Consider the following 12801-nt stretch of genomic DNA (forward strand, 5'->3'; position numbering starts at 1 on the left):
CTAATGAGGAAGTGCTGGAAATGGCTGGAGAAAAGAGGAAATTAATGCATAACATCAAAGAGAGAAAGATGTAATATTTCGGTCCCATCATTAGAGCAGAAAGTGGACAACGACAATTATTGGAAGGAAAGATCAAAGGAAAACATAGGAGAGGGAAGCAGAGAAGAAAATGGATGATAGATATAATGGACTGGATGCAGTTGACCTGTGCAGAATATGTAAAGGCAGCACAGGACATACAGAGATGGAGATCCATGACAGTCAACCTTCTGGGAAGAAGATAGCACCAACAAACAAATGAAAGAGCACACTTCTTGGGGGTAATTTTAACATTTATCACCACACAAAAAAATGGGTGATAGGCATCCAGTTTTATACCTCACTTGATTTACATTTCCATGGTTTTACAATCTGTGTTCCTGATGAGTGAGGCTCTGTGCTAACACCAGGCAATTAAAATTTACCCTCAGGTAATTGATTGTACACTTGGCAAATTTTCACAGTTTGAGTGGATAGTTTCAAACACAGAATCATGATTGACTGAAATCCTAATGACTGCTTAGTCCATCTCTTAAAATAAAAGTAGTGGTTGCGCTTACTTACTTGCCACATGACTGCTGGTAGGTAGAGTGGTGTCTTCACTGAGGTACTCTCTGCAACACAAAGATAGCATCAGTTGTCTTATTTTCCATCCCACTAAACAGCATAAAGGAACAACACTCTGACTTATCAGTGGCTTAGTTTTTACTTTCTTTTACTGAAAAGCTCCCAGTTTTCCCCCTAGGCCAATTAGTCTATTGTAATTTTGACCTGATTTTGGTATTGTAGCCATTTTTACAACTACTTTACTTGCATTCAACCTGCAAATGCTGCTTCTGACTGGTTATTTTTCTTTATGATTAAGTCACAAGTCCTAATATGATACTTTTGCCTTTTACACATTCATACTGAGATCACATTGAGAATGAATACTCTATGACCTGAACCTGCTTTTCTGATCAGTATAAAATTCTTTTTGCTATATTTACACTGAATTTGTTGCCATTTAATGTTTTCCTTCACAATTTTAACAGTGTTTAATAAAGCTCCAAAGTAAACACTGATAAATCCCATCCTTGGAACCATAGAAAAATTATGGCACAGAAGGAGGCCATTCAGCCCATCGTGTCTGCGCTGGCCAAAAGAACTAGCCGCCCAATCTAATCCCACCTTCCAGCATTTGGTCCATAGCCTTGCATGTTATAGAACTTCAGGTGCATGTCCAGGTACCTTTTAAGAGAACTGAGGGTTTCTGCCTCCATCACTGTTCCTGGCAGTGAATTCCAGACACCCACCACCCTCTGGGTGAAAGGTTTTTCCTCATGTCCCCTCTAATCCTTCTACCAATCACCATAAATCTGTGCACCCTGGTAATTGACCTCTCTGCTAGGGGAAACAGGTCCTTCCTGTCTACTCTATCTAGGCCCCTCATAATTTTGTACACCTCAGTTAAGTCACCACCCAGCCTCCTCTGTTCTAAGGAAAACAACTCTAGCCGATCCAATCTTTCCTCATAGTTGCAAATTTCAAGCCCTAGCAACATTCTTGTAAATCCTTAAACTGATGACTACCTTTACCTGAGGAATGCAGCATAATGGCTTCAATGGCTTTAACAGTTAACCACCAGTCATGGTTGCCAACAAAAATTTCTGGCTTCCAAACTACAAAATTCACAATGGAAGACAACTATCCAGTTGACTACAAGTCAGTCATAGTCTCTTCGTTAATTGGGCGAACAAAGAATTTTTGGATGGTCACACATTTGGCGTAACCATTCACTACTGGTGATAATTTAAAGAGGAATTTGACATCATCTTAAGATGATAAATGTTTAGTAGTTTACTTGCAAACAGAATCCTTAGTTCAGTGTTCTGGCAAGCATGTATAGGTGGAGAAATCCACTGTTGTCATTTCAAGGGCAGCAATATTCTGGTCTGTTTCTACATACAGACCGTGTTCACTGCGGACAGGTTTCACAGTCAAATATGGCCCCACATGAGATTCATGATATGAATTAGTGGATTGAAACATTACATTAAATCTCAGTGCTCATGATAATGTGACCCATCTGGCATGATTTTTCCTGAGAAACTTGGACCTGCAAGCAGAGAGAGGCAAATCACCATCCAGACAAAGGGAAAAAGGGAATTGTGGTACAGGGCTCATACCTCCTATAACATAGTCACACCTGGTTCAGAACACAGGGCCAGAGTTTCTGTAGACTGCTGAAAGTTATTGTTTTTGGCCCCTATCTTCCTCTCTCCTTTGTCCTCTCTTAATGGTGCTTGTTTAAACTGCTGTATGGTTCCATGAATGCTTGGCAGCTCCTCCAAGTCATTATTTATATGTGGGGCTAGATACTGAGTGTTCTTAGCTGAGTACAATCCTTCCAACAGCTACACATGGGCACTTTGCGGGGTGGATAATGCTAATAAGGATCATTTCCAAGATCATTTTTAACCCAAATCAACCCTATTGGTCAATAATTTCAAAAATAACTAAAGAAACAGAAGGAAGATTTCCTCTATATATTTAGTGCAGCAAAAACATTATAAAGAATAGTTTATAAATAAAAATTTGACAGGAAAAGCAAGATCGCAGAGTGAAATCTTTAGTTTTAAGCACCAATTCCTACTTCTTCAGTGCCAACCCTACCTTGTGAGCAAATATCCTTGTTTAGGTAGAAAGAAACAGCAGTTCCAGTTTCTGAACAAGGACACTGTAGACTTATGTCAACAATGAAACAGGGCAGTAGCTATTGCAATCTACAGGTTTTGAAACCCAAGTTTGACATCACCTAACCAATACTTTTTGAATTACCTCATGCCCTTCCCTCTTTTCAACCAGATTGTGTCCTGTTCTGTGCTTTGGGTAATAATCTAAATTTCTCAACATGAAATAGGATACATGCAGTCTGCCATTCCCATGGGTTCACTGACAATGCTTAAAGAAAAGTTATCATCTCTAATGGGGAAAAAATGTAGAATCAGACAATATGGACATGCTACCTCTGGCCTTATTGAGATGGAGCACTAACTATTTGGTCCATTGAGCTGCTTCTTGAGATAAAGGACAGTTTTGAGTATCTAAATAGGAAGTTTCCACCTTTTTATTTGAATCCAGAACAATGGAATACTTATCACATTTTTTTTAAGTAAATTTATTCACACACAACTCACAGGAAAGTGGAATATTGGGGTTGTCACTTTAACTGTGTACAGGCAGTGATGAGTGTGCAGCTTTGGGGTGGCAGGAGGTCATATTCATTTGATGAGGGTCGCTGGAGTTTTTGTTTCTCTAGTTTTCTTCTCTCCTCTCGAAGATATTGGTGTCAAATTCCACAGGCACCACACCCTCCAGTACCTCGCCCAAATGATCTTTCTTCAAGGATAAGAGTAGTCCTCAGGTGAAGGTGCTAAATTGGGGGAAGGCTAATTATAACAATATTAGGCAGGAACTGAAGAATTTAGATTGGGGGCGGCTGTTTGAGGGTAAATCAACATCTGACATGTGGGAGTCTTTCAAATGTCAGTTGATTAGAATCCAGGACCGGCATGTTCCTGTGAGGAAGAAGGATAAGGTTGGCAAATTTTGGGAACGCTGGATAACGTGGGATATTGTGAGCCTCGTCAAAAAGAAAAAGGAAGCATTCGTAAAGGCTGGAAGGCTAGGAACAGACGAATCCCTTGAGGAATACAAAGACAGTAGGAAGGAACTTAAGCAAGGAGTCAGGAGGGCTAAAAGGGGTCATGAAAAGTCATTGGCAAACAGGATTAAGGATAATCCCAAGGCTTTTTATACGTATATAAAGAGCAAGAGTGTAACTAGGGAAAGGGTTGGCCCACTCAAGGACAGAGAAGGGAATCTATGTGTGGAGCCAGAGGAAATGGGCGAGGTACTAAATGAGTACTTTGCATCAGTATTCACCAAAGAGAAGGACTTGGTGGATGATGAGCCTAGGGAAGGGAGTGTAGATAGTCTCAGTCATCTCATTATCAAAAAGGAGGTGGTGTTGGGTGTCTTGCAAAGCATTAAGGTAGGTAAGTCCCCAGGGCCTGATGGAATTTACCCCAGAATACTAAGGGAGGCAAGGGAAGAAATTGCTGGGGCCTTGACAGAAATCTTTGCATCCTCATTGGCTACAGGTGAGGTCCCAGAGGACTGGAGAATAGCCAATGTTGTTCCTTTGTTTAAGAAGGGTAGCAAGGAGAATCCAGGAAATTATAGGCCGGTGAGCCTTACGTCAGTGGTAGGGAAACTATTAGAGAGGATTCTTCGGGACAGGATTTACTCCCATTTGGAAACAAACGGACTTATTAGCGAGAGGCAGCATGGTTTTGTGAAGGGGAGGTCATGTCTCACTAATTTGATTGAGTTTTTTGAGCAAGTGACAAAGATGATTGATGAAGGAAGGGCAGTGGATGTTATCTATATGGACTTCAGTAAAGCCTTTGACAAGGTCCCTCATGGCAGACTGGTGCAAAAGGTGAAGTCACACGGGATCAGAGGTGAGCTGGCAAGATGGGTACAGAACTGGCTCAGTCATAGAAGACAGAGGGTAGCAGTGGAAGGGTGCTTTTCTGAATGGAGGGATGTGACTAGTGGTGTTCCGCAGGGATCAGTGCTGGGACCTTTGCTGTTTGTAGTATATATAAATGATTTGGAGGAAAATGTAGCTGGTCTGATTAGTAAGTTTGCGGACGACACAAAGGTTGGTGGAGTTGCGGATAGTGATGAGGATTGTCAGAGGATACAGCAGGATATAGATCGGTTGGAGACTTGGGCGGAGAAATGGCAGATGGAGTTTAATCCGGACAAATGTGAGGTAATGCATTTTGGAAGGTCTAATGCAGGTGGGAAGTATACAGTAAATGGCAGAACTCTTAGGAGTATTGACAGGCAGAGAGATCTGGGAGTACAAGTCCACATGTCACTGAAAGTGGCAACGCAGATGGATAAGGTAGTCAAGAAGGCATAAGGCATGCTTGCCTTCATCGGTCGGGGCATAGAGTATAAAAATTGACAAGTCATGCTGCAGCTGTACAGAACTTTAGTTAGGCCACACTTAGAATATTGCGTGCAATTCTGGTCGCCACACTACCAGAAGGACGTGGAGGCTTTGGAGAGGGTACAGAAGAGGTTTACCAGGATGTTGCCTGGTCTGGAGGGCATTAGCTATAAGGAGAGGTTGGATAAACTCGGATTGTTTTCACTGGAACGACGGAGGTGGAGGGGCGACATGATAGAGGTTAACAAAGTTATGAGTGGCATGGACAGAGTGGATAGTCAGAAGCTTTTTCCCAGGGTGGAAGAGTCAGTTACTAGGGGACATAGGTTTAAGGTGAGAGGGGCAAAGTTTAGAGGGGATATGCGAGGCAAGTTCTTTACACAGAGGGTGGTGAGTGCCTGGAACTTGCTGCCGGGGGAGGTGGTGGAAGCAGGTACGATAGCGACGTTTAAGAGGCATCTTGACAAATACATGAATAGGATGGGAATAGAGGGATACGGTCCCCGGAAGTGCAGAAGGTTTTAGTTTAGGCAGGCATCAAGATCGGCGCAGGCTTGGAGGGCCGAATGGCCTGTTCCTGGGCTGTACTGTTCTTTGTTCTTTACGTAAGCCTACAGAGTGTGTGTCAGGGTATTTGACCATAGAGTGAATTACAGTTAAGCCTTATTTTGTCCTCTCCTGATCTTCAAATGCACATGCTTTCCTGTAGGGGTTTCTGGATACTGACCAACAACAGGACCTGTGGCTGACTTTCTCTCCATTCTTAACACAAGGGCCGTCAGGAACTCTGTGGTACCTCTCACTGCCCCAACCGAGACCAGCTAACTCTAGAAAGACTAGGGATGGAATCTGTGACCTTGTTGGCCTGTATGGCTCAGTGGCATGAAGAGTGGCTCATTTACCAGTTGAACGTTTCAATGTTACTTTCTAAATGAATGGTTATAGTGCCTATTGCTTTAAGATAATTCTTTTTAGCACATCTGTTTTCTGAGCACTCATTGAGCAGCTGCCCAAATCTGAAGCCAATAACACAGGCCCAAATCTAGGTTAATGGTATCCTGAAGGCAATTAGTTCAAAGAGCATGGCTTAGGTTCCTGCTAATGCCCTTGAAAATGCTAAACCTTAGTGTAGTACAGGGAAGAGATTTGCTGTTTGCTTTGTGTACTTGACAGCTGCAGATTTTCATTTACTGCACATTTTCAGCTGTTCCACATTATGTCTCGGCATAGAAATGCTCTGCAGTCATTGCACCTTTTGCACAGTTAAGGCCATATGGAGAATTCCATTCTCTGGAATGCAGGCTTGCAAATACTATGAATTAAATTAATTTACATTCAGGCACAAGCATAATAATGTCTTTCCATACAGGTCTATTTCTATCGGCAAATGCGATAACCACTCAGCAGGTCAGGCAGCATCGGTGGAGAGAGAAACAAAGTTAACATTTCTGGTCATTAACTCTTGTTTCTCACAGATGCTGCCTGACCTGCTGAGTAGTTCTTGCACTTTCTGTTTTGTTTCTGATTTCCAGAATCTGCAGTATTTTGTTTTTTATATCAGGTTTATTTCTACTTTACTCTGAGTAATTATGATCTGGATCAGACTTTTGCCATTGTAACTGCATCCATCATTGTTTTAATAGCTTCACAACAATATCCTGATTTTCACATTTAACTTCGCATGTGCGGACGTTCGAAGTTGATGTCCTATTTACTCCACAATAGCAATATATAATTAAGAAAAAACACAAAAGTTTCCAATTCTGCAGTTTAGAAGTGTACATCAAAAAAATGAGTGTCATTTTCTATCAATTAATTTTATGAAGGAGAAAACTTGTCGGGAACATGAGGGCATAAAAAAGGATGCAGATGGCTCGAGGGAGGAGGAGCAGAAGGATGGGAACATGTGCGGAACTGGGTTCTGATGGTTTGAATGAACCCAACTCCTTAATAAGACAACTGGACTTTATTTCCCATATATACTGCCTGATCCCAGCAACAACCAATACAGATAAACAAAATCCCATCCACATTCCCACTGAACCCTCTGCCTAGACTTCCCCTGTATTCTCAGATCTTGTGACCTCTCTCGTTGCTTACAAAGCTGTAGACTGCAGTTGTAGCATTGCCTGATCCCAGAACTGCTTCCAATGATTCCAGATCTTGAGACCTCTCACTCAATACCTCAAGATCCAAGAATTCCTCTTCTAGTGATCCCAGAGTCCAGAGTCTGCTCCAGGACTCCTAGGTTCCCAGAACTCTAGAGATGCTTCATGGTGTTCCCAGGCCCTGGGTGCGCCCCTCAAAATACTGCTAGCCCCTGAAAGCCATCTCAATACTCTTTCATCCGAGGGCTAACCCACAACTGTTAAAGTCAGTATTCCCTGTAATACTAGTCAACATAAAACTCCTGTTCTTATAAAACTTGCAATTCACCATGAGCAACACCACAGAAGATCTGATTGTAGTTTCCATATATGCAATGTAAAATCACCAAAAATATACCATGAGGCAAACTTTGGCATAATACCCAAAGCAACACCTTGAGACACAACACCTTTAGCATCCAAAATGGCACCGATATTCTGCCACACACCTCATGCTAGGGTGACACTGTACCAGACAACTCGGACTGCTGTGATACTCTACCAGAGAACTCGCACTGTGGTGACTATAACAGAGAGCTCGGACAACAGGAACAACTTTAACCTCCCTCCCCTTGGACTGCACGATCACACCCCCACCCCCTCCCTCAATGGGGCCTTCAGGACTGGCCCTGGCAACCCCGCCTCACCTATCTCTTGTCCAGAGTTCCAGCGCTGGGCCTGGGTCCCAGTACTCTGCAATACCAGCCGTGGCCACCGCTCCTGGTGGTGCCGCTGATACTGCTGAGCTTCCAGCCCTCTGATTGGCCAGCAGCTCATGGAGGCAGGATCCCCATCATTTCAGAGATGGCAGCCCAGCTCGTGATTCTTTGATTTAAAAAGACCAGATGATTGTTCCGGGGGGCACGAAAAGGCAGAGCGTAAAGGCTGAGGTGGGGTTCCCTCTGCCTTTTGGGCCTGGCGCTGGGAGACTCGCCTCCAGGAGCCCAGCCTCCAGCACAAAATCCAGTCCAATGTGTGCACTCTCAGTCAGGAGCATCTCCCAGAGGACGGGTATAATTTTAATAGCAGAAAGATCTTGCGGAGCCTGAATTTCCAGTATATGAGACTCTTTGCTGAGAGCGCAAGATTGCTACTATAATTCACGTAGCAGTTTCTAAACAAGCTTCTTTCTTCCTTGGTCCATGATTAATGCCACCACACATCATATTAGCACATGGGCCTAGTCCACAGTTCCCCACATGGCGAGCTACTGAGTTCAACTAGGGCATCTAGGGGAAGTGCCAAGAAAGTAATGGTGCCATTCCTTTACAATTAATAAATTAGTGTGCAAGGAACTCCAAGTTGCTCTGTTGAAACCTTCCATAGAATCAATGATGAATCCTGAATAGACTGATATCATTTGTTTACAGTCTAGCGTATTAAATATTTAGTACATTTAAAAGGAGCCCATAACTCATTTGATTTTTTTTCAATGTGACATTTTTATATTTCCTTCATTTCTCAACAGGGCATTAATTTAAACCCAAACCATTATTTTACTTTTATTTTATTGAAAAATTGATTTGAATTCTAACTGGTCCAGGCTTACTCCAACTTGTCTCAGAGTCAGGCTGTATAGCAGAAGCAAGGATGAACTAGTCGTCAGTTGTTGTCGGTCACTGTGGCATGTGAAACAAGGAAAACAAAGTAAAGTCATAGGTGAGAGAGGGGATCATGCAGTTAGAGCCTACTTATGAAAATTGTCAGGCTTGACACCATAGCAGAGTCATTCTTCTCTACATGTAATTAATAATAAATGACATTTTGAAGAAATATTTATTGCGTGCTTTTAAAGGAAAACAGTTGGCGACAGAGCCACTGTATTTGGAATGTTATCATGCACCAGGCTATCAGATGGCCTACAAACATTTTAGCAGCCTAACAAATTGATGTAATTATAAAATACTCGGGAGATGCCATGTCGTCACATATTGTGCTTAGAGTTTTCAATTAATTTAAGATTTTTCAGGATATCCCATTTACTTCAGACATCACTTGCAGATTGACCCACATCTAATGCGCACAGCAGTGACTCCACTCACAGAAGCAGCCAGGTCCAGGATCCTAATTAAACTGTTCCACCAATTGCATATATACTTCAGAATGTGTCACAGCAGAGGCTGCAGCTTTATGCTTCACAAGAGAATGTATTCAAGAATCCTGGTGATTCTCTGTGGAGCATCCATCATCTCATTATGATAAGGTTGTTTTTGTTCCTCGCTGTGTTCAAATTCTAACTGGAATTTCTACCCTATAATGTGTTTATAATTGTGGTCAAATTATTGGATTTAAAAGATTAGGAATCTGTCACTTTAACCTATAGCCAGCACCATGAAATCATTTTAGCCACAACTTTTCTCTCTTCCTAACCACAAAACACAGGCTTGCTGGAATTTTCTCAGTTATTTAAGATAGAACTATTCATAGGAAGTAAAGTACAGACAACAACTGTAATGCAAACATCAATGACTGCACAATAACCCCTTCCACGAAACACTGAACGCCTCCAATCTTACTGGTTAAAGTTTAGTAACAGGATCCTTTCTTTAAAATACTTAAATTGCTGGCTCAAAAGTTGACTTTCATAAAGGAAAAATTATAGTATTACAGAAAATAATTTGAGACATTTAAGAGATTTTCAAAGTGGAGTGTGAAATTCAAGATGTTAATTGGGCGGAAGAAACTGAACAGCAGCAATAAATTTCTTTTATGTGCTTTGAATGTTTGCGAACACAATGATACTGCCAAAAGCAACGAATGTTAACAAGGCGAATTGGTGGGATTTTTACGTGGTAATCTGCTCCATTCCTGTCTAACAGGGAGAATGACCCCTAGGGCAGGATTTTCCCTGCGGACTTCTGAATCCCACTGTCAGGCTCAAATGGGGCACTGTGTGGGTAATAGTCCTCAATGGGAATTTCCCCGAGTGGTCAATTAATGGCCAGTGAGTGGGCTCACCGTCCGGGCAGGTTCTCGAAGCTGGAGGGCCGATAAGAAGCCTTCCAGCTTAAAACAGCAGCAGAATGCCGTGGCAGTTAAGTGAGAGTGAGGACACTTCAAAATGGAGGTGCCCGCTCTCAAACTTTAAATTAAAAATGGCCTTTGTAACGGAGCCACCACTGTGGGCAGGAGGTGGGAGGAAAAACCCCTCCACTGAGTGGCCTGTGGTGGCTGCTGCTGCACGCAGGCAGCCAGGGAGGGCCTCTAAGCCTGCCGCACCCCCAATTTAGTCTGCCGTTAAGCCGCCTCCAGGTGGCTAAACTGTCCACTGCGCCTTCGGGAATCTGGAGGCTGACTGGAAAGTCCTAGTCAGCTTCTGTTAACAGACCTTAATAGGTCTTTAATTGAATCAATTGGCTACCTGCCACTTGTGAGTGGGTAGCCCTACTGTATAACGAGCCCCTCCCCCACCCCCTCCACATCCTGCCTCCAGGAAAATGGCTTGGGAGCAGGATGGAGCCGGGAACCAGCATGCAGGATAGCGGCGTGAAATTCCACAGCCGCCCACCTCCATTCCCGGTCGCAAGAGTCTGGGGTTTCCTAATCTTTGCTCATCATAGCTGATTGTCTTTACAATTGACATCAGTTGTGTTCCATGGATTGTTCTTTGAGGCATGGTGAACAATATTAAACACAGTACTCCAAGTGTGAATGCATCCCCTCAGCTCCTCATTGCTTGATATTTAATTGAATTTTTTTTTTGTTTTCTGTTTTCTGTTTTCTGTAGATGTCCCCCATGCTCCATATCAGTCCTTACTTTGGAAAATGGGCAAGCAGATTCTTGGCCCTAGTTAATTACTTAGCTCCTTGCTGTCCAACTTCTTATTGCCACCGATGTGCTTTAGCCACAAACCCTTCAAAATTAGATTTTAAAATTTCTTCCTTACTGTGCTGAAAGCAGTGACTCCAGATTCAGTTCCACAGATGACAGCTGATGTTTGGTACCTCAGACAAATCGTCAATTTTTCAAATGTGAGCTTGGAAATTAGGTTATTTAGTCATGAGTGGCATCACAGCCAAACACAAATTTGCCCTCAACAAGTGTCCACAGACACCTTATCCAGCAGAGGTCACTAAACAGTGATCAGGAGCAGGAACCCCAGCCAATTTTATCCTTTATTATCCAGGGATACTGAATTCAATTTTAACATCCTACTGTCTCTGAGTTCTAATCAGCTAACTCAGTAATGTCCAGGATTTAACATGAGCCCTTTTGGTCTTTATGACTCAATTAGTGCATTTATCCACTAACCCATCAGGGAACTCAAGAATGAGACATTAAACAAATAAACCGAATGCTGTAGTATATTTTATATATTTTATAGAATAATGTAGCCCTGGAATGAGCTCAGAGTTGTTGGTTAATCCTAGAGCCCAGAAGGGATTAGTAAACCATTTGGGATTTGTTCTTATGGTTTATAACAACATCGGAATCCTGCTTTCAATTAATAAAAATAAGAAACAGTTAGCAACTTTCAGAAGTCTTAAATCTTGCAGATTGTTAGCAGAAGAATCATATTATTAGTAACAAACCCTGCCACAGGCCTCAGATTAATCAGAAAGGAGTGGACTGAAGTAGCCTGTGGATTGGGTGAAATGGCTGGTGGAGAATGTGAAATGATCGTGCAGTGAGGTGACGGATGCAGAGAGGTGTGAGGTTTTTATTTGTGCAAGGGGTGTGAGTGAGCCCAACCAAGCTGCATTTATTGCCAAACCCTAGTTGCCATAAGAAGATGGTGCTCCTTCTTAAATTGCTGCAGATCTTGTGGTGATGGCACACCCACACTGGTGCGACTGGAATGAAAGTGAGGACAGCTGTGGTCATAAGCTGAATCCCACACTTGTTCATGGAGCACTGCAGAGATTGAATGGGTTTCAGCTTGATATGGAACTGCTGGAAGTTTAGTCCTACAATCATTTTACTTCAGCAGTAAGCCAAACACGGATTAGAAGTAAAACTGTTTCAGGTCTTCTTACTGCCCTCTCAGTGAACAATAGATGAGCAGTGAAGTGGTGGCCTGCCAGCAAGGCAGTAAATGGTTGTAGCACAACTCTGTTCCCTTATCCCTCTTTCCTTCAACTATCTATCGAACATATTCTAAATGTTGACATGGTCGCTTCAATCGCTGAACAGAGAGTTTATTTCACAGCTTGACAATGCTGTGCGTAAATGAATTCCCCTGCCCTCCATTCTAAATCTCTTGCACCTAATCTGTACCATGCCGTTCCTCATCCTCACCAGGAGTCTGTGACTGGAGATGGGAAATTTCCTATTGGCTTCTTCTTGCAGACTGACTTTTGAAAAAAATTATGCTGTCAGGTGCTGGGAGCAGGAACAGCGGTTTCCCAACTTCGGTCAGATTCAGGGTTTTCCGGCAGGATTTTAAAAAAAAGTCAGAACCCGCCAGAAAACCCCGAATCTGTCCGAGGTTGGGAAACCGCTGTTCCTGATGTCAGCACCTGTCAGCTGTGAAACTGACTTGTGATTTTTTTTTTAAGAAACTGACCATACATCTGCTGAGCATTCTCGCTCTCTGCAACTGTCAGAGAAAGAGGGGGGAGAGAGAGAGAGAGAAAGCAGGACAGTGAGAGAGAGAGAGAGAGAGA

General features: G+C 42.8%; 1 protein-coding gene across 2 annotated transcripts in view; it reads right to left on the bottom strand.

The window, feature by feature from the left end:
- The window catches only part of pde4dip (phosphodiesterase 4D interacting protein), a 536621-nt gene that overhangs the window by 463894 nt on the left and 59926 nt on the right, over positions 1 to 12801 (bottom strand). For both annotated transcript variants that reach the window (XM_068037361.1, XM_068037360.1), the window contains exon 2: positions 604 to 653. In XM_068037361.1, the coding sequence (XP_067893462.1) occupies positions 604 to 653 (50 nt within the window). The remainder of the gene's footprint in view (positions 1 to 603; positions 654 to 12801) is intronic.

This window comes from Heterodontus francisci, chromosome 8 (assembly GCF_036365525.1).
Source record: "Heterodontus francisci isolate sHetFra1 chromosome 8, sHetFra1.hap1, whole genome shotgun sequence".
NCBI lineage: Eukaryota > Metazoa > Chordata > Chondrichthyes > Heterodontiformes > Heterodontidae > Heterodontus > Heterodontus francisci.